General features: G+C 41.3%; 1 protein-coding gene across 1 annotated transcript in view; it reads right to left on the bottom strand.

Annotated features, from left to right (window-relative positions):
* Nucleotides 1–22,556, bottom strand: part of LOC132378711 (serine/threonine-protein kinase 31-like) — a 151,271-nt gene that overhangs the window by 29,437 nt on the left and 99,278 nt on the right. The window contains exons 16-21 of the mRNA XM_059945812.1: nt 17,787–17,918; nt 15,561–15,662; nt 12,514–12,594; nt 7,825–7,950; nt 5,751–5,876; nt 1,044–1,130 (exon numbers count right to left, since the gene is read on the bottom strand). Of these exons, the coding sequence (XP_059801795.1) occupies nt 1,044–1,130; nt 5,751–5,876; nt 7,825–7,950; nt 12,514–12,594; nt 15,561–15,662; nt 17,787–17,918 (654 nt within the window). The remainder of the gene's footprint in view (nt 1–1,043; nt 1,131–5,750; nt 5,877–7,824; nt 7,951–12,513; nt 12,595–15,560; nt 15,663–17,786; nt 17,919–22,556) is intronic.

Genomic DNA, 22,556 nt, shown 5'->3' with positions numbered 1-22,556 from the left:
CTGGGGGCTCGATGATCACGTGCATTCATCAGTGGTTTCCGATCTTGCCATTTACGCACTGAGATGTCTCTGAATTCTCTGAACCTTTTCACAATATTATGTACTGTAGATGTTGAAAGACCTAAATTCTCTGCAATCTTGTGTTGGAAATATTCCTTTTGAACTGACTAACAATTCTCTCACGAATTTTGGCACAAAAGGGTGAGCCACAACCCATCCTTGCTTGCAAAGACTGAGCCTTTGATGGACGCTACTTTTATACCCAGTCATGATACCTCACCTGCCACCAATTAGCCTGCTTAATATGGAGTCTTCTAAACCGGTGTTACTTGAATATTCTGTGCACTTTTCAATCTTATTTTAACTCTGTCCCAACTTTTGTTGAGTGTGTTGCAGCCATCAAATTCTAAATTTGTGTATATTTACAAAATACAATTAAGTTGGTCAGTAAAACTATTGAAAATCTTTTCTTCGTACTTTTGTCAGTTAAATAAAGGTTCACGTGAATTAACATATCACAGATTTTTGTTTTATTGCATTTTGGAAAATATCCCAACTTTTCTGGAAATGGGGTTTGATAGGTTGATAGATTCTTGATTGGTCAGGGCATGAAGGCATACAGGGGGGAAAGGCATGAGATTGGGGCTGAGAGGAAAACTGGATCAGCATGATGAGATGTAGGAGCAGACTTGATGGGCCAAATAGCCTACTTCTGTTGCTCCTATATCTTAGTCTTACAACAGAATCAACACCAACTTGGGTGTTCAACCAGAGTGCAGAAGACAATAAACTGCAAATACTAAAATAAATAATAATAATAAATACACAGGCAATAAATATCCCAGATCACAAGGTGAGGAGTCCTTGAAAGGGAGTCCATAGTATGTGGGAACATTTCAATAATGTTATCCCCTTTGGTTCATCTTATTTTTAAACTTAATAGTGTTTGACATTCCCCTTTCAATTACTTGTTAAGCAAAGGTGCTGGCACATACTTTTCTGTTTGACTTTGAAGACCCACTCAATGAACACATGAAACTCACCACTGAGTTGAGGGGGTTGGTGTCCTGTACCTCCTTCAAAGAGCATCCTGGGTAAAATGGCACCAAAACATAGGCCACCGGCTCAGACTGAGAGGAAAATATTGTACAGAAATCACAATAAAGCAACTATAAAGAAATTTTTATTCTGTTTAAGCAATAGCTTAAATTTACAGTTGATAACATTTACAGATGTACTCTTATTGAATGTAGAGCCATAATCCTATTAGCACATTAACAGCTCCATTAGTACTTCTGTTTTGAACTCTTAAGTATTATCAGCCCAGTAAATTTTACATCCAACTGTTCCAGTTTTCCTTGTGAAATCATCAAGATATCTCTGACAATGAAAACATTTCCAGACCCTGTACCTTGGAGCTCCTTGCCACTTGCTCCTTCGTTCTGCAAAATTCCGAAACACAGGGAAGAGTGAATGCACTACCTACGCAAACTAGTTCAATCCCCCTGCCAGGCAGTGAGTGAACAGAATTTTGCAAATACATAGCTCTCTTCAATCCTGGGCTCACCTTCAGAACCCATTGTGATGAGATCTGAAGGATTATTCTAAAGTGGACTGTTCCTTTAACAAGAGAGAGAGGGAGCAAACAGCTTGTGTGCTATTTCAGCAGCAGGGAGAGAGAGAAAGTCTGTGAGTCGCCTTGGAACCTGAAAGGCGGAACTATATGATGGACAGTTTGTGTTCCGCACTTGTGAGATATATATAAGGTCAGTTGACTTTTTAATCAGACACACAAGAGACACACAACACGCCAGAGGCAAGGAGGACACTGGTGAGCTTTGTGTGCCCACGACAAGGGTGGGGTTTTTGCTCAGTGTGGACAAAGGAGTGACCGATGGGGAGCTATCGGTGTTTAACCCTCGCCTGGCTTGATAGCTCACTGTGGAAAACCGGCATTCCTCTTTCTGTGGTCACAAGTTGGTGACTTTAAATAAGTTTTGGGAGCAGGAGAACGACATGGAGGATTGGCATTGGAAGACAAACCAACTCTCTATCTCTCTCTCTCTCTCCAACTCCACTCAAATCAAATTCCAGAACTGAACTGATTACTTACTAGACCACCGTAAGACTGTATCACCTAACCTCCTGAGCTGGGAAGCTTGGGAACTTTATTTACTCACTTATATATGCATATCCTCTGCTAACCTGTTTACCTTATCTCATTTTATATTACTTTATTCACGTAGTTACTAATAAAAAAGATTTTATAACGGAAGACTCAGACGCCAGGTGTGTACATTTCTGCTGTTTTTTTTTAAACCCATTACGGGGTATGTAACACCATATACCAAAGATTTGTAACATCTCCTTAATTCCCACCCCGGCTGGAGTGAACCATGACTCACCCACCTACTGCTAACATCCACAGCCATGCTTTCCTGATCAATGCCAAATCCTCTATAACTCAGTTAATATTAATTACTGTTAGTTGTATCCTCTCTGTAGGATTTCAATTTTGCTCAACCAATATTTTTCCTATTCTGAAATCCAGATTGTTACTGAACAATTCTCAGCCTTGTGTTTAAATCCTCCTTCCTTTAGCTTTCTTCAATCATCCTGACCTACCTGTTGAGCCCTCCCTCATTCCTTCCATTATCCCTTTATGGATAGATTTGGTCAGTTACCTTGGACCGCATTATATGTATGTATGTATGTATTTATTTATTTATTTTCTCTCTCCTTTGCTTCTTCCCCTAGTGCAGAAACTGCAAGGGTTGTAGCAGAGATATTTTAAAAATCCTACCAGCATGTGAGGTGCCAGAGGATTGGAGGATAGTGAATTATGTTCCATTGTCTAAGAAAAGCTCTAAAAATAAACCAGGAAATTATAGGCTGGTGAACTTGACGTCAGTAGTGGGTAAGTAATTGGCAAGTATTAAGGGACTGGATATACAAGTATTTGAACGTAAGACAGCAGAGCAGGATTGGGTCAGTCGGGCCATCAAGTCCGATTCCGTCATGGCTGATTCATTTTCCCTTTCATTCCTATCCACCTGCCTTCTCCAGTAACCTTTGACACCCTTATCAATCAAGAATATATCCACTTCCACTTTAAGTATCTCCAATGACTTTGCCTCTACTGCCATCTGTGACAATGAATTCCACAGATTCATCACCTTCTGGTTAAAGAAATTCCTCCCCATCTCCGTTCTAAAGGGATGTCCTTTTATTCTGAAGCTGTGCCCTCTGGTCTTAGACTTATCCCATGATGAGAAAGAACTGCCCTATCGAGCCTTTCAAAATTTCATATAGCACCTTGGATAGAAAGGGAACAATTAGGGATAGTCAACATGGTTTTTTATGTGATAGGTCATCTAGTAGTGTGCCAGATGTTGAAGGGTGAAAGGCAGGAAAACTGGAGTGCAGTTACATTACAAGGGAGAAAGTGCTCAAAAAGCTGAACGATCTAAGGGTATGTAAATCACCTAGACCAGATGAACTGCACCCTAGGGTTCTGAAAGAGGTAGCAGTAGAGATTGTGCAGACATTAGTAATGATCTTTCAAAAATCATTGGGCTTTGGCATGATGCCAGAGGACTGGAAAAAGACAGCAGAAAGGAAATTATAGACCGATTAGCCTGATCATATTGGTTGAGAAGATGTTGCATCAATTGTGAAGGATGATGTTATGGAGTATTTGGTGACACAGAACAAGATGGGACAAAGTCATCATTGTTTCCTTAAGGGAAAATCTTGCCTGAAAAACCTGTTGGAATTCTTTGAGGAGATTACAAGTAGGATAGGTAAGGGGATGCACTGGATGTTGTATATTTGGACTTTCAGAAGGCCTTTGACAAGGTGCCACACATGAAGCTGCTTAACAAGTTGAGAACCCATGTCATTACAGAAGAATTACTAACATAGTTAGAGCATTGGCTGATTGGTAGGAGGCAGTGAGTGGGAATAAAAGGATCCTTTTCTGGTTGGCTGCCAGTAAATAGTGACGTTCCACAGGGGTTGGTGTTGGGGCCACTTCTTTTTATACTGTATATCAATGATTTAGATGATGGACTAGATGGCTTTGTTGCCAAGTTCGCAGATGATATAAAGATTGGTGGAGGGACAGCTAGTTTTGGGGAAACAGGTAGGCTGCAGAAGGACTTAAAGAGAAATTAGGAGAATGGGCAAGAAATGGAGAGAAAATCCAAAAATTTGGAAGTTCTTGTGCAGAACAGCCTAAAGGTTAACTTGTAGGTAGAGTTGGTGGTGAGGAAGGCAAATGCAATGTTAGCATTTATTTCAAGAGGTTTAGAATACAAGAGCAGGGATGTGATGCTGTGGCTTTATACAGTATTGGAGAGGCCTCACCTTGAGTTTTGGGCTCCTCATCTAAAAGATGTACTTGCATTAGAGAGGATTTGGAGGAGGTTAACCAAGGATGATTCTGGGAATGAAAGGGTCATCATATGAGGAACGTTTGATAGCTCTGGGTCTGTACTCACTGAGGATGAGGGAGGGATCTCACTGAAGCTTTTTTGAATATTGAAAGGCATACACAGAGTAGATGTGAAAAGGGTATTTCCCATGGTGGGGGAATCTAGAACAAGAGGGCACAGCCTTAGAATAGTGGGACATCCATTTAAAACAAAGATGCGGAGAAGTTTATTTAGCCAGAGGGTGGTGATTTTGTGGAATTTATTACCACAGACAGCTGTGAAGGCCAGGTCATTGGGGGTATTCAAGGCAGAGCTTAATAGGTTCTTGATTGGACACAGCATCAAGGGTCATGGGGAGAAGACTAGGGAGTGGGGCTGAGGTGGGGAAAAAAAGGATCAGTCATGATTAAGTGGCGGAGCAGCCACAATGGGCCAAATGACCTAATTCTGCTCCTATATGTCTTACAGTCTTATGTTTAACCAATCTTGTAGAGTTTTTTTTGAGGAGGTTACCTGAAAAGCTGATGAAGATAAACTAGTGGCTATGCCTACATGGACTTCAGCAAAGGCATATGACAAGGTCCCTCATGGGAGGTTGAGTTACTCAGCATTCAGAATAAGGTAGTAAATTGGATTAGAAATTGGCTTCACAAGAGAATCCAGAGAGTGTTAGTAGCTGATTGCTGTCTGACAAGGATGTTGTCAGGACTTGAGGTCCTTAAGTTACAGGGAAAGGCTGAATAGATTAGAACTTTATTCCTTAGAATGTGGGGTTACAAAATTATGAGGTGTACCGATAGGGTAAATGCAAGCAGACTTTTTCCACTGAGGTTGGGTATGACTAGAACCAGAGATCATGGGTTAATGATGAAAGGCAGAATGTTTAAGAGGAACATGAGGGGAACTCAGAGGGTGGTGAGCGTGTGGAACGAACAGCTAGAGGAAATGGTGGATATGGGTTCTATTTCACTATTTAAGAGAAATTTGGATGGGAGAAGTGTGGAGGCTATGGTCCATGTGCAGGTTGATGGGTGAGACAGATTAATAATTTGGCACAGATTAGATGGGTCAAAGGGCCAATTTCTATGCTGCAGTATTCTATGACTATATGACACTTCCAGCTCCCCCACCCCCACACCTGGATTCAAGTTAATCCATATCTTCAATAAGTGTTTGGGAACCCACCTTCACCTTTGATTGCTTTAAATCATCACATCCATTTTTGAGCATCAGGAAAAGAAAGCCTTTTCTCTCTCAAGGCTGTTTCTGTTTTTAAACTTCCTCGTTTATCACATTTATTCTGCTTTCACTAACCTTGCAAACAAACATGCCCAGAATTCGTAGAAGTCCAGAGTTCTCGTTCAATACAGACCAGGCCCGGTGATATTCAGCTGCCCTCTCTATCATGTAGGCCTCTGTGGTATAATCCACAGAGTATCCCTATCAAAATATATCACATTAATCTGCAGACATACAACAAAAACTCTCAAGTGCTGTTTGCAACAACTGAAGAACTCAACACCAATCTGAATAGAAAGTCACAAAAAGGAAAACACCAGGCATTTTCTGGACAGGTTTCATAGTTCAAAGAAAATTTATCATCAAAATATATACACTGTCCCAGAAGACTCAAAGATTGCAAATGTCACTCCACTCTTTAAGAGGGAGGAAGGTAAAAGAAAGTAAATTATAGGCCAGTTAGCCTAACATCAGTGGCTGGACAAGTGTTGGAGTCTACTATTAAGGATGAGGTTTCAGGGTACTTGGAGACCAAAGATAAAATAAGTCAAAGTCAGTATGTTTCTGTCAAGGGTAATCTTGCCTGACAAATCTGTTAGAGGTCTTTGAGGAAATAACAAGCAGGGTGGAGAAAGGAGAGGCAGTAAATGTCATTTACTTGGATTTCCAGAAGGCATTTGACAGGGTGCCACATGGGGCTGCTTAACAAGATAAAATCCTACAGTGTTACAATAAATGTACTGGCACAGATAAAGTAATGGCATGAGACAGTGCGTGGGATAAAGGGGGCCTTTTCTGGTCAGCTGCCAGTGACTAGTGGTGTTCCTCAGGGTTCAGTACTGAGACCACTTCTTTTCACATTGTTTGTCAATAATTTGGATAATGGAATTGATAACTTTGTGGCAAAGTTTGCAGATGATACAATGATAGGTAGAGGGGTAGGTAGTGCTGATGAAACAATGCAGTTGCAGAAAGACTTAGACAAATTGGAAGAATGGGCAAAAAAAAGTGGCAGATGGAATACAGCATTGGGAAATGTATGATGATGCATTTTGGTAAAACGAACAATAGTTCGTTTTACTACCTAAATAGGGAGAAGGTTCAAACATCAGTGGTGCAGAGGTACTTGGAAGTCCTCATGCAGGACTCCCAGAATGTTAGCTTCCAGGTGGAGTCTGTGGTAAAGAAGGCAAATGCAATGTTGACATTTATTTCAGGGTACTAAAATATAAAAGCAAAGAGATTATGCTGAGTCTTTATAAGACACTAGTCACACTGCACTTGGAGAACTGTCAACAGTTTTGGGCTCCATATCTCAGAAAGAACGTGTTGTCATTGGAGAGAATCCAGAGAAGGTTCATGAAAAAGATTCTGGGAATGAAGGAGTTAACATATGAGGAGGATTTGGCAGCTTTGGGTCTGTACTCACTGGAATTTAGAAGAATGCAGTGGGGGGATCTCACTGAAACCTAATGAACATTGAAGGACTAGATAAGGTGGATGTGGAGAGGACATTTCTTATGATGGGTGCATCCAGAATTAGAAGGCACAGCCTCAAAATTGCATGGTGATGCTTTAGAACAGAGGTAAGGAGGAATTTTTTTTATATATAGTCAGAGTAGTAAATTTGTGGAATGATCTGCCACAGACCGTGGTGGAGGCCAAGTCTATGTGCATATTTAAGGCAGAAGTTGATCATTTCCTGTTTGATCAGGCCATCAAAGCATATGGCGAGAAGGCAGGTGTATGTGGTTGAACAGTATCCGGGATCAGCCATGATGGATGGTAGAGCAGACTCAATGGGCTGAATGGCCTAATTCTGCTCCCGTGTCTCTTGGTCTTATACAACCTTAAGATTTGTTTTCTTGTGTGCATTCGCTATATATATATATATGTATGTGTGTGTGTTTGTGTATATATATATGAAAAACAATATAATGGATGAAAAGCTGAACACAAGACAATCACTGTACAAAAGACAAAAACTGTGCAAAGACAAAAAAAACAAAATAGTAAATCAGCAATAAATATTGAGCATATGAGATGAACAGTCCTTCAAAGTGAGTCATTGGTTGTGGGTACAGTTCAGTGTCGGGTGAGCAAAAATAAGTGAACACACACGAGTGTTGCTCACCAAAACAGTACCTACCTTTAAGAGAATTCTCTTGGATTTAACTTCAGAGCACACCACCGATCGCTTGCTACTCAACTCTCTCAGAGGCTCACGATCAAACAAACAACGCTCCAAGCTTTCATTCAGAAGTCCAGCAGACTGCTAAGAAAACAAAGAGAAGGATTTGGCTAGGATTTAAAAGAACAGTGGATTCCAGTTAATTGGGCCATCAATTAGTCAGGGCAGCCACTTAATTCAGAACCTCAAAGAACAAAAACTAATCCAGAAAACTGTTGGGAATCCCTTCATTTATCTGGGACACTACACCACTTAACTGAGACAGGAGACTGTTGTCAAACAGGTTCTAACTAGCATCATTTGCACACATTTGCGTGGCTGTTAGACGTGACACTGATTAGCGCAAACAGTTTTTAAATAGCGTCAGTTTTGTGCGTTCAAAAAAGTGATTTTTGTCACTGATAGTTGGCTAAATAAAACAGCAAGACAATTCGAAACTGCAGATTCAAACATTCAGTCTTAGAGATGCAAGAAATGTCCGGGAGTGAAAATGAAATGATTTCACTACTTCAACAAATTAGGAAATGCGAAGTATTTGAAGGTATTGACAATCACGCTGAATGTTACAATGATTGACAGCATTGAATGAGGGCGGTCCAATATTTGCACGAGGTGTCTGTGCTGATTTTGTTCACTGTGTACACTGGACAAATTCCTCCATCGATAACTATTAGGAACCAATACAATTTTTTATAGTACTGTACTATTATTGGTAGTGTTCTAATTTAAGTATTTGATTTAAATACATAATTTGTTACTCTGTTTGTCTTTTTTATACCTTTTTAACTATTTCCACGAAACTTCAGTTAAGTGGGGTAGCCACTTAAATGGGTTAAAATGTACTCGTCTCAATGAGTCCCAATTAACTGGATTCCACCGCATATGCAATTAAGTGAGAGTGTCAAGCAATCTGTTAAAAAGATAAGAGTGCACATCTTCTTAAAGAGTGTGACATTTTTGTAAGGAAGACAGAAAAGTGCTTTATCAGACATTGGTCAGGTTGCACTTGGGAGTATTGTGGCAGTTTTTTTGGCCCCTTATTTAAGAAAGGATGTACTGACATTGGAGGTCTAGAGGAGGTTTATGAAAATTATCCCAGGAATGAAAAAATTAATGTACAAAGAGCATTTGATGACTCTGGGCCTGTACTTGCTGTTGTTTAGAAGAATGATGGGGGATCTCATTGAAACCTATCATAGACTGAAAGGTGGATATGTGGTGGGAGAGTCTAGGACCAGAGGGTACAGCTTCAAAATAGAGGGACATCCATTTAGGACAGAGATGAGGGGGAATTTCTTTATCCAGAAGGTTGTGAATCTGTGGAACTCGTTGCCACAGAAGGCTGTGGAAGCCAAGTCATTGGGTACATTTAAAGTAGAGGTTGATTAGCCAGGGCGTCAAAGGTTATGGGAAGAAAGCAGGAGGATGGGGGTTGAGAGGGAAAATAAATCAGCTATGGTAGAGCAGATTCAATGGGCCGTGTGCATGTGTATGTGTAGAGAGAGATAGATCAGAGATAGAGAGAGAATAGAAATAAAAAAAGTAGTGAGGTAGTGTTCATGGGCTCAAAGTCCATTCAGAAATCAGATGGCAGAAGGGAAGAAGCTGTTCCTGAATTATTTGTGTATCTTCAGGCTTCTGTACTTCCTTCCTGATGACAACAGTGAGAACAAGGCATGGCCTGGATGATGGAGGTTCTTAATGATGGGTACTGCTTTTTTGACACATTGAACCTTGAAGATGTTCTGGATACTACAGAAGCCAGTACCCATAATGGAGCTGAATCAGATTACAACTCTCCATAGCTCACTTCGAACCTGTGCAGTAGCTTCTCCACCCCCCATCCCCCATACCACAGTGATGCAGACAGTTAGAATGCTCTCCACAGTACATCTGCAGCAATTTGAGTGCTTTTAGTGACATAGCAAATCTTCTCAAACTCCTAATGAAATATAGCCGTTTTTGATTTGTTGGGTCCAGGTTCGATCCTCAGAGATATTGACACCCAGAAACTTGAAATTGACTATTTTTTCCACTTCTGATTGCTCTACAAGGACTGGTGTGTGTGTGTTCCCTCTTCTTACCCCTTCTGAAGTACACAATCAGTTCTTTTGTCTTACTGATGTTGAGTGCAAGGCTGTTGCTGTAATACCACTCAACTAGCTGATCTATCTCACTCCTGTACGCCCTCTTGTCACCATCTGAAACCGCTAACAATGGTTGTATTGTCAGCAAATTTATAAATGGCATGTGTGGCTAGGTACACAGTTATAGATGTAGAGAGATTAGAGCAATGGGCTAAGCACACATCCCTGAGGTGCACCAATGTTGACTGTCAGTGAGGTGAAGATGTTTTCTCTGAAGACTGTGGTCTTCTGGTTAGGAAGTTGAGGATCCAGTTGCACAGGGAGGTAGGTACATTGACCCAGGTTCTGGAGCTTTTAGATCAGAACTTTAGCAATGATAGTGTTACATGCTGAGCTATAGTCTATGAACAGCATCCTAACAGAGATATTCGTATTGTCAAGGTGATCCAAGGCTATGTGAAGAACCAATGAAGTTTGTGCCCACCACAGACCTAATGTGGTGAGAGGCAAATTGCCGCGGGCCAACGTCCTTGCTGAGACAGGAGTTAAGTCTAGCCGTAACCAACCTCTCAAAGCACTTCATCACCAGAAACAAGTACCACTAGACAATAGTCATTAAGGCAGCTAACCTTGTTCATCTTGGGCACTGGTATAGTTGTCATTTTGAAGCAGGTAGGAACTTCTGACTGTAGCAACGAGAGACTGACATTGTCTTTGAATACCCCTGCCAGTTGGGTTGGTACAGGTTATCAGAGCCTTACCAGGTACTCCACTGACAGCCTGACAATGTCCCCTCTAAGGTGTGCACATCTTTTGTTACTAGCGCAAAAAAGGTTGTCACCCTCTACCTCATTGGTACGTTAAGTATATTTCGGGATTGTACACAATCACATTTCCTTTTCCGGTTTCTGATGTGGACTGTGCTGACAACGTGGAGTTGGTGATGATTTGACTGCAGATTTTAGAACTGGCTTATTTATACAGTTTTTACTGAAGAAGTTACTCAGAGCACACACGTTGTTGTCACTGGGCAAAAAAAATTGCAAGGCGCAAGATTTTTGTGTACACTGGTCATTACAAATTAGAGGGAACATTGCAACCTGATGTTGACCTCTGAGACAGAGGTCACAGGGTCACCAGGTGCCAAAGGGATCCTCATATTCGTAGTTTTATTCTCCCTTTCAAAGCAAGCATAAAGACATTGAGCTCATCCGGGAGTGAAGCACCACACTGCCATTCATGGTGTTAAGCTTTGCTTAACAAGGCAGCAATGGCCTGCAAACCCAGTCAAAGTTGACATAATTATCACTAAGATATTCAATAGGGCCATTAGCTTTACACATGGCCTCTACAGTGGGCTTTGCCAGAGTAAAAGGGAAATCATGTACATGTGGGTACAGGTGTGTAGAGGTATGGAGAGGAGGGGAAGGGATCATACCCTGGCAGTGGGTTGGGGTGTGGGGTCCAGGTATGTGATGGGAAAGGTTTATGTTCTGGCATTTGTTTGGAGGATTGTTGGTGTTCAGGGTCAGCCCCCACCCCCCAGCAGATTTCATTGACTGTTTGCTTATGCAGGAATGCCTTGGGACCACTGCAGACTACCCAGCAAACAAAAATCTTGGAGCGATATCCAGAAGCATTGAGGCATGACAGCAAACATAGTAAGGAAGGTCTCAGAATGAAGATGGCAGAGTTCATGACTCTGTGATGTTTCATTTTACAGAATAATTGGATTATGTAGAACACAGAATATTGCATCATCCAATCTAATTTCTAGACAATTAGATTTCAGAGAATCAAGAGTTTCTATAATTAATTGCATTTGATGTTTTCCGGTTTGAGCACCCAATAACTTAAATAATATATCTTGAAAACGTGCCCTCTACACATAGAGTTCAATCATAGAGTCAGAGTGGCATACAAAATGCTGTAAGGATTCAGATCAGGCAGATTCTATTATTCTTCTTAACCATCAGCCCTACTGGCCACCAACAGCCAGTCTTTCAAGTTGTCCCCAGGGGTAGCCCATCTTCAAAGATCCTTCCTCTCCCAGGGATGAAGTCTTTGGAGCTTCTGTTGGTGTTTCTGTAAATCTGTTTTTTTTTAAAAAATGGGATGTGACTGCTAACCCCACAGTCAACTCTCCTCCTCTCCCAGCCAGGCTTGGAACTTTCCGTGGCAGAGTTCCAGTACTTATGGAGAGGGATAAACAAGTTAATGTTTCACGCTGAGACCCCTCATCAGGACAGAACCATCCAAAGGCTCTTGGCCCGAAACGTCAACTTCCACTCCACAGATGCTGTGACACCTACTAAATTCCTCCAGCATTTTGTGCCTGTTGCTCTGGATTTCCAGCATCTGCAGAATCTCCAGTGTTCATCACTCAGTTAGTCAGTATTTGTAGCCGAACAGTTAGGACACATACGGTTTGGCACTGAAATTCAATCAGGTCAATAAAAATTTACAATAAAATGCTTTGGGGCAATAATCCCCCCCCCCCCAGTTTAAAAAGGCCAAGAACATGCAAGAATTTATCCAGTGGACATTTACCGCTCCGTACCATATAACTCTTGATTGCAGCCTCAGGATGGAGGAGGGCAAGCTCAGGAAACCAATTCTGAACAATATTGGCAAGTCTCTCCTGTCGAGGAAAAACACAGCCATTCAACTGCCACGTCTAACAAATCCATAGAACTGCAGAAACTATTTCTCTTGATATTCTAACAAATTTGTAATTAATTACAAATGTAAACTTCTTGGAAATAGTTGGATAAATAAAACATACTAAATTGAGTAAAATTAAGCACTTTTCATTTCTTTACTTTTGAGTACACTGAAATCAAAGTAGATTTATAATCAAAGTACATACACGTCACCATATATGACCCAGAGATTCATTTTCTTGCAGGCATTCACAGTAAAAGGAAGAAATACACTAGAACTCATGGAAAACTACACATAAAGCCTGACAAACAATGTGCAAAAGACAAATAGTGCTAATAAAAATAAGTAATACCAAGAAGGTTGCTCTTTAAGGTTGTTATAGCCAGGTGTGGTGATAAGCTCCAACTACCTATTGAATGCTCTCAGTGGCTGCATCTCCAATAGCCTCTGACAGCTCCTGGCTTTGCTACTAGGCCCAGTGAAACTGCTTCTATTGACAGGAGAAGGGACAAAGGTGGGTAACTAGCACCTTAAAACTAGTCGCTTCAGTCAGATGGGGCTTGTCAGTCAGAGAAGGGGAAGAAAAGGCTCCAATCCCAAACCTCCGGTGCCTTGCTGCTGTATCCGCTCATGGGGAAGCTCTGGGAGCGAAGGCCAGCAGAAGGTCTAGAGCTGGAGTGTCTAAGGCAGTCCAAAGTCAAGCTCAATGCTGACTGGCAACTCCTGCAATGCTGCTGCTGCTGAACTGTATACGTCTGGATTCAGCAGCTGCATGGAAAGGGGAGCCTGTCCATGGGCAAGCTTGCTTTCCATATCATACTACCTTGGCTTGTGCATCACATAGACAGCTGGGACATACCTTGGAAAGAATTTCTTCAGCCTCCATACAATATGGCACACTGGGTACGCTATCACAGTTGATACAAGGGACTTGTAAAACTTGGGTGTGACATTTTCATTTAACACTATGTTACTCTTGATATGTTTGTGTTCTCAAATGCCATCTTTGAACACTGCTGTGGCATAATCTAATACCTTTCCTAATTTGCTTTCAACTGACTATTTCAGGGGATGCTCCAATCAAAATGTAGCTGCCTCAGTCAATTACCATCTCAGAAAGCTGGCCCTCCTGTTTTTAACCACATACAAACCCAATGTGGATTGTTGGTTGTTGTATTTCACTGTTCCAAATGCCATTCCCACAGGAGTTATCTTTTCTCCAGTAGAAATTCTTAGCTGTATAGCTATAGGCTTCAGTTTAAGTGTCTTTGAAATGCAATTAAAATTCATTTTGTGGAATGACTGAAACAGCCAAGCCAGTGTCCAACTTCATTCTAATTAATTTGCCGTTCACTTCTGGTGTAAGCCATATTGCTTGTCCCTTGTTGGTTTTCACATTAGAAGTCTCAAGACTATCCAGTCCTGTGTCACTTTCATCATCACCAGATTTTTTCATCAACAGCATGCAGATTCATACTCTTTTTGGAACTGCAGCTTGGTTTTTTATATTTTTTTCTTCCCTGTGCAGTCCATTTATTTTTGTCTGCTCAACATACTCTTGGTATGTGTCCTACTTTGTTGCAATTTCTGCAAGTTTTACCTTTAAATCTGCATTAGTCTGGCATATGTGAGCCCCTGCCACAACAGTAACACCATTTGTTTGACCAGGATAGTTTCTACTTATATATTGGAATTTTGTTCATGCTCACTTTCATTACTGACTGCAACTCAGTTGAGTATCTGGTTGCTGTTTCCATTAATACAGCTATTTCAACTGCCATTTAAAATGCATGCTGTGCTTTAGTTGGGAGGCATTTTTGAATGCTCTCTTACAAGATTCCACCAACTAAGTGATACGTCAGGGCATCATTAAGCCTATGGCTGAACTACGAATGCTCAGACAATTTCTTCAATTCATCCACAGATACTGAAATGGGCTCCCCTTCACTTTGATTCCACTTATGAAACCTAAAGTATTTTTGCAAACAACAATGGTTTTGGTTCTAAATGTTCCTGCATTACTTTCACAATATCAGCAAAGCTCATTTCGGCTGGTTTAGTTGGAGCAGTCAAACTTCTAAGCAAACTTTTAAATCCAATGCCCTCAACAAATTCAGCCTTACCAATGCCTTGTACAATTTTAACATTACATCCCAACTCCTATACTCAATGCTCTGATTTATAAAGGCCAGCATACCAAAAGCTTTCTTCACCACCTTATCCACATGCGATTCCACCTTTTGGGAACTATGCACTATTATTCCTAGATTACTCTGTTCTAATGCATTCCTCAATGCCCTACCATTTACAATGTATGTCCTATTTGGATTATTCCTACCAAAATGTAGCACCCCACACTTAGCAGCATTAAACTCCAAATGCCATTATTCAGCCCACTCTTCTAACTGGCCTAAATCTCTCTGCCAGCTTTGAAAACCTACTTCATTATCCACAACGCCATCTAGCTTAGTGTCATCTGCATACTTACTAATCCAATTTACCACCCCATCATCCAGATCATTAATTATATACAAACATTATTGAAAACTACACCCCAGATCCATTCAAATTCACTAATAAAAAATTTTCACGTAATCTTGAAATAGAATTTGAAATTGTATCTTTTAATAAAACACAACCATCAGTAGATAATTCATTGTTTTTTCCTTGAAAGCTGGGATTTAAAAATTGATAAAGGATTATTTATTTATTTATTTATTTTGATATTATAATAATAAATAATAATAAACAGATGAACTATACACAAGGGGTGTTGGCAAAACCAGTAGATACCATCTCCTTCCATTTGTGTTTGATATTTTCAACTTTATGTCAACAATATGACTTTTCAGTAAATTTACTCTTTTCACATTTAATACAATTTCTGTCATATCCCAACTGGAACTACTCAGTTATTCTGGCATTGAGTTTTAAAATTCTTACATATTCTTTTCTTTCACAGCAGATTTCTTCATGGACCTCATCTCTAAGTTTCTGAACTTCTTCTTTGATTTTTTGAGTCTTCACGTCATCAAAATGGCCCAACTACAGGAAGAAATTGTACATGTATCTGTGCACGAGTAACAATATACCTTCTGTAATTTATAAATCCATGTAACCACACATCACATTAGCTCTGTACAGTATATCCTTCACCACTATTAAAGCAGATTTAGTTGTAAAGTCAAACCTGTTTCAAAAGGTGAGATTGTAAATGGATTACATTTGCAGAGTTGCCACTGCATTACTTATAGGGCCTCCAAGCCATCATGCTTGTGCTAACCATGATGTGACCAGCATAGCGGTTAATGTAGAGCTTTGTAGCACCAGCATTCACACAGCTGTCTGTAAGGAGTTTGAGCATTCTCCCCATGACCACATGGGTTTCACCCTAGCTGCTCCGGTTTCCTCCCACAGTCCAAAGATGTTTGTGTTAGGGTTAGCAATTTGTGGGCGTGCTATGTTGGCGCCAGAAGCCCCCAGCACATCTTTGGATTGTGTTGGTCATTCACACAAAATAATCATTTCACTCTATGTTTCAATATTTCATTGTACATTGACAAATAAAGCCGATCTTTAATCTTCACCTTTAAACTGGCAACACAATACATAAACCAAAACACAAAATGTTGGAGGAACTCATACAGTAGCAATGGATAGCAATAAGCAGTCGACGTTTTGGGCCAAAATCCTTCATCCTTCATCAGGTCTTCATCAGGACTGGAAAGGAAGGGGGAAGAAGCCAGAAAAGATGGGGGGGGGAGAAGTACAAGCTGGCAGGTGATTGGGGAAAACAGGTGAGGGGAAAAGGAGATGAAGAAGCTGGGAGCGGATAGGTGTAAAAGGTAAGGGTTGAAGGAGAGGAGCATGGACCATGGGAGAAAGGGAAGGAGGACAGGTACCAGAGGGAGAAGGAAGGTGAAAGTGAATGTGATGGGTAGGCTTTGTGGATTGGTGAAATGAACAGAACAGGTAGTGGGGCCAAAAGGATAAGGGAAAACAAAGGCAGGAGGGAATAGAGGTGTGTCTTTATTGGAAATCAGAGAAGTGGCATCAGGTTGCAGAGGGCCAAAATGGAATACAAGATGGTGTTCGTCCAACCTGCGTCTGGCTTCTACTTGGCAGTGGAGGAGTCTGTAGATAGGCACGTTGACATGGGAATGGCAACTGGGGTACATGGAAGTACATAATCACCACAACCCTAAAACCAATTACCTTCCAAAATTTATCTTGACAAATACTCTGATGAATTTCTTTCCTGAGATCTATTTTTCAGTATAATTTCCAAGTTCAATTCAGAAGCAGTGAAGGCAGGTTGAACAATTATCACCTTCCTGTTTGTGCGAAAAACGGCTGCCACCTAACTGTCACAGATCTTCATTTGCAGTTAATGTTTGCCATGTCTCAGGATGGTGTCTGGGGCTTTGCAGATTCACCTGTTTTTCCAGTGTCAGGCCAATGATTCAAAAAGAGAAGATTTAGTCAATGGTCCACAACTCAATGAAAAGGGTTGGCTTCACAGACACTGTCTGCCCTGTCCCACGTTACCTGCAGTGCTTTGCCACAATCAAATTACAAGTAAGGCATCGCAATTCTGGTCACCTAACTACAGGAAAGATAGCAATAAAATTGAAAGAGTACAGAGAAAATTTACAATAATATTTCCAGGACTTGGGGACCTGAGTTATAAGGGAAGGTTGAACAGATTAGGACTTTATTCCCTGGAATGTAGAAGAATGAGGAGAGATTTGATAGAGGTATACAGAATAATGAGGGGTATAGATAGGGTAAATGCGAGCAGACTTTTTCCACTGAGGATGGGTGAGACTACAACTAGAGGTCATGGGTTAAGGGTGAAAGGTAAAATGCTTAAGGGAAACCTGAGGGGAAACTTCTTCACTCGGGGTGGTGACAGTGTGGAATGAGCTGCAGTGGTACACGCAGATTTGATTTCAACATTTAAGAGAAATTTGTATAGGAACATTGATGGAGGGCTATGGGGTGCAGGTCGCTGGGACTAGGCAGAATAACAGCTCAGCCCTTACTGCATGGGCCTGTTTCTGTGCCATAGTCTCTATGGCTACAATTTTTGCTTTTCAACCACCTTAACAATGCATTTGGAACTGTACAAGATACAACATCCTGTAAGCAATCAAAGTTATACATTACATCTTCAATGTTGTTCTTTTCAACCAGTTTCCACCTCAGCTGAGCTTTAAGATTCTTCACTGAACTTCTGATCAACAGCAGATGTTCAACATTGGGACTAGTATTGAACCACTGCCCAACTTGTTCCTTAAACTACAGAAAGAGAAAAGACAAACTATTAATTTGGAAGGTACCAAAAATACACCAGTGTATTTTCTGTAGACCTCATTCTGTAAGGTGGACATACAGTAATGCTATCATATATACTGTACATCCTGTAACATATGCGCAAACTATCAAAACATTTATCATTCTTACAAAGCTTTCATTGGCTGTAAGTACAGCAGACACTGAAGACTGGCATATGCTGCTATTAATAAACAGATTTAGTGTTTAGTTTGGTTCCTGAAGATTGTTATAGCTGGGGGTTGTATGGGGACAAGCTCCCACTACCTATTAAATGCTCCCAATGGTGTGCGCCTCAAATAGCCTCTGACAACCAAGTCCAGCTCCTGGCCTTCACGCATGGCTTAGCTAAGCCTGGTGGAACTGTTTCTACATAGGAGAAGGGGCAAAGGTGCCTTAAAACCAGTTGTTTCAACAGATGGGACTCATCAGCCATGGTTGGCAGCTCAACTGGGAGAAGGAAAACTCTGACCACAAACCTCCACTGCCCTGCAGCTACACCCACTCATGGGAGAGTGGGTATGAGATGTGAATTAGCTAAGATAGACTGATAAATGATACTTAAAGGGTTGACGGTGGACATGCAATGGCAAGCATTTAAAGATCGCGTGGATGAACTACAACAATTGTTCATCCCAGTTTGGCAAAAGAATAAACCAGGGAAGGTGCACTCGTGGCTAACAAGGGAAATTAGGGATAGTATCAAGTCCAAAGAAGAAACATATAAATTAGCAAAACAAAGCGGCACACCTGAGGACTGGGAGAAATTCAGAGACCAGCAGAGGAGGACATAGGGCTTAACTAGGAAAGGGAAAAAAGATTACGAGAGAAAGCTGGCAGGGAACATAAAAACCGACTGTAAAATCTTTTATAGATATGTGAAAAGAAAAAGATTGGTCAAGACAAATGTAAGTCCTTTACAGTCAGAAACAGGTGAATTGATCACAGGAAACAAAGACATGGCAGACCAATTGAATAACTACTTTGGTTCTGTCTTCACTAAGGAGGACATCTGGAAATAGTAAGGGACCGAGGGTCTAGTGAGATGGAGGAACTGAGGGAAATACATGTTAATAGGGAAGTGGTGTTAGGTAAATTGAAGGGATTAAAGGCAGATAAATCCCCAGGGCCAGATAGTCTGCATCCCAGAGTGCTTAAGGAAGTAGCCCAAGAAATAGTGGATGCATTAGTGATAATTTTTCAAAACTCCTTAGATTCTGGATTACTGAGGATTGGAGGGTGGCTAATGTAACCCCACTTTTTAAAAAAGGAGGGAGAGAGAAACTGGGGAATTATAGACCGGTTAGTCTGACATTGGTGGTGGGGAAAATGCTAGAGTCAGTTATCAAAGACGTGATAACAGCACATTTGGAAAGAGGTGAAATCATCGGACAAAGTCAGCATGGATTTGTGAAAGGAAAATTATGTCTGACTAATCTTACAGAATTTTTTGAAGATGTAACTAGTAGAGTGGATGGGGGAGAGCCAGTGGATGTGGTATATTTAGATTTTCAAAAGGCTTTTGACAAGTTCCCACACAGGAGATTAGTGTGCAAACTTAGAGCACACGGTACTGGGGGCATGGTATTGACGTGGATAGAGAATTGGTTGGCAGACAGGAAGCAAAGAGTGGGAGTAAATAGGACCTTTTCAGAATGGCAGGCAGTGACTAGTGGGGTACAGCAACACTCAGTGCTGGGACGCCAGTTGTTTACAATATATATTAATGATTTAGACAAGGGAATTAAATGCAGCATCTCCAAGTTTGCGGATGACACGGAGCTGGGCGGCGGTGTTAGCTGTGAGGAGGATGCTAAGAGGATGCAGGGGGACTTGGATAGGTTAAGTGAGTGGGTAAATTCATGGCAGATGCAATTTAATGTGGATAAATGTGAGGTTATCCACTTTGGTTGCAAGAACAAGAAAACAGATTATTATCTGAATGGTGGCTGATTAGGAAAAGGGGAGATGCAACTAGACCTGGGTGTCATTGTACACCAGTCATTGAAGGTGGGCATGCAGGTATAGCATTAGGTGAAAAAGGCAAATGGTATGTTGGCATTCATAGCAAAAGTATATGAGTACAGGAGCAGGGAGGTTCTACTGCAGTTGTACAAGGCCTTGGTGAGACCGCACCTAGAGTATTGTGTGCAGTTTTGGTCTCCTAATCTGAGGAAAGATGTTCTTGCCATAGAGGGAGTACAAAGAAGGTTCACCAGATTGATTCCTGGGATGGTAGGACTTTCATATGAAGAAAGACTGGATTGACTAGGCTTATACTCACTAGAATTTAGAAGATTGAGGGGGGATCTTATTGAAACGTATAAAATTCTAAATGGATTGGACAGGCTAGATGCAGGAAGATTGTTTCCGATGATGGGGAAGTCCAGAACGAGGGGTCACAGTTTAAGGATAAAGGGGAAGCCTTTTAGGACCGAGATGAGGAAAAACTTCTTCCCACAGAGAGTGGTGAATCTGTGAAACTCTCTGCCACAGGAAACAGTTGAGGCCGGTTCATTGGCTATATTTAAGAAGAAGTTAGATATGGCCCTTGTGGCTAAAGGGATTGGGGGTATGGAGAGAAAGCAGGTACAGGGTTCTGAGTTGGATGATCAGCCATGATCATACTGAATGGCGGTGCAGGCTCGAAGGCCTACTCCTGCACCTATTTTCTATGTTTCTATGGGGAAGGCTTCAGGAGTAAACCCAGAGTAAAAAATCCGGAGCTGGGGTTTAAGGGAGTCCTAAACTGATTTCAACGTTGACTGGCAACTCCTGTGACGCTGGTGGTACCGAACTGTATTGGTCTCCAGCGTTCCTTTAGGGTCATCAGATGTGTGGAGAGGGACAGTGTGGTGAACTACATATACCTGTCTGGACGCGCCCCCTGCTGACTGCTCCTGTGGCTCCTCCCACAGACCCTGGTATAAAGGCAATTGAGGTCTGAGCCTGGCCTCTCTGTCTCCAGGATGTAGTATGGTGGTCAACCACTGCTTGTTCCTTCTTCCAGTCAATAAAAGCCGATATCTTGCCTTTACGTCTCAGAGAGAGTTATTGATGGTGCATCAGACAGCTTGCTCTCCATATTGTACAGCCCATCTATACAGCTCATACACAATATCCATGGTCGATTCTGACCGACGGAGGCCCTCACACTCCATATTTAATTTCCTTTGCATTTCTTCTGCCTGCTTGCTTCAAAGTGATTGGCACTCCCATGACAGATCAAACAAAGCAGGGTTACCTCAATGGCCTTCAGTTCCATTGTCACACAAATACCTGTCCAATATCTAGCTCTCAATACAAGGAGGTCATGGTTATTTTTGAACATGGGTGTATATTCACATTCTATCCATAGACTGCATTTGTGATAAACCCAGTCTGTTCGTGTGTTTACTTATGTGTCCCTGCAGCTGCCTTTCCAAGTTCTCTCACCTGTGGCATTCCCAAAAGGACTGGAAGAAATTACTCTACCCTTCTAGGAATGTTGATGAAGATTTGATCCAGATATGAATAAAGTTGCTCCAGCTTCAAACTTTGAGGCACATGCACAAATAACATCAGCAGACTAGTTATTACGGAGTTTGAAACAAAGGATCACAAGCAGAATCCACCAGAAAGATAAACCGCTTTAATCTTCAGCATCTCTGCATGTTGACTGGAGTCTCCTTTGACAGTGAATGATCAGTGTCCTGATTTAGATAGGCTGACCACATTACCACATTTGTGGCTCTCACAACTCTGACTGACAAGGCCTTGCTTGTCCCTACTAAGATTCTATGTCAAGTGACAGGGAGATGGATGAATACATCCCTTATTTTGGTAGGCACTTTTTTTTTTACTGACTGAGGAGGACTAATATTCTTGCAGGAAGGTTTGTTAACGCTGCATGGTGGGGTTTAAACTAGAGTTGCAGGGAGATAAGAACCACAGTGCCACAACAGTTAGTGGAGCGGTTCTGGAGTCAGATGTTGGTAAGACTTCAGACAAAGTCAGGAATCAAAAGGTTGAGCATGGTGCGACTAGTATCCTGAGCTGTGTATATTTCAATGCGAGAAGTATCAAAGGAAAGCTGGATGGTAGTGCTGAAGATGAGGAAGCTGGTTTGCAAACAAGCAATGTGTAATGAGAGGAGGCCATTGACTGGACAAAATTGCAGTCAACAGGATGAACTGCAACATAAAAGGCAGACAAAATTGAAAAGGGTGAACACAGGACTTAAGACGTTGTATCTCAATGTGTGCAGTATATGGAATAGGATCGAATGACTTGCAGCACAGATACAGATGGGCAGATATGAAGTTGTATGCATTACTGAATCATGGTTGAAAGAAGGTTATTGCTAGAGACTTAACATCCAAGGATACACATTGTATCAAAAGGACAGGCAAAAAGGCAGACGGTTTTGCTCTGTTGGTTAAAAAAAAGAAATCAAATCCTTAGAAAAAGGTGGCATGGGGTCAGAAGGTGTTGAACTATTCTGGATAAAGCTAAGAAACTGCAAGGGTAAAAAGACTCTGATGTGAGTTGTATACAGATCTCAAAACATAGTAAAGATGTGGCGTACAAATTACAACAGGAGATAGAAAATGCATGCCAAAAGGG

The sequence above is a fragment of the Hypanus sabinus genome, chromosome 20, assembly GCF_030144855.1.
Source record: "Hypanus sabinus isolate sHypSab1 chromosome 20, sHypSab1.hap1, whole genome shotgun sequence".
Classification (NCBI taxonomy): domain Eukaryota; kingdom Metazoa; phylum Chordata; class Chondrichthyes; order Myliobatiformes; family Dasyatidae; genus Hypanus; species Hypanus sabinus.
This window is presented reverse-complemented; position numbering and strand designations above follow the sequence as displayed.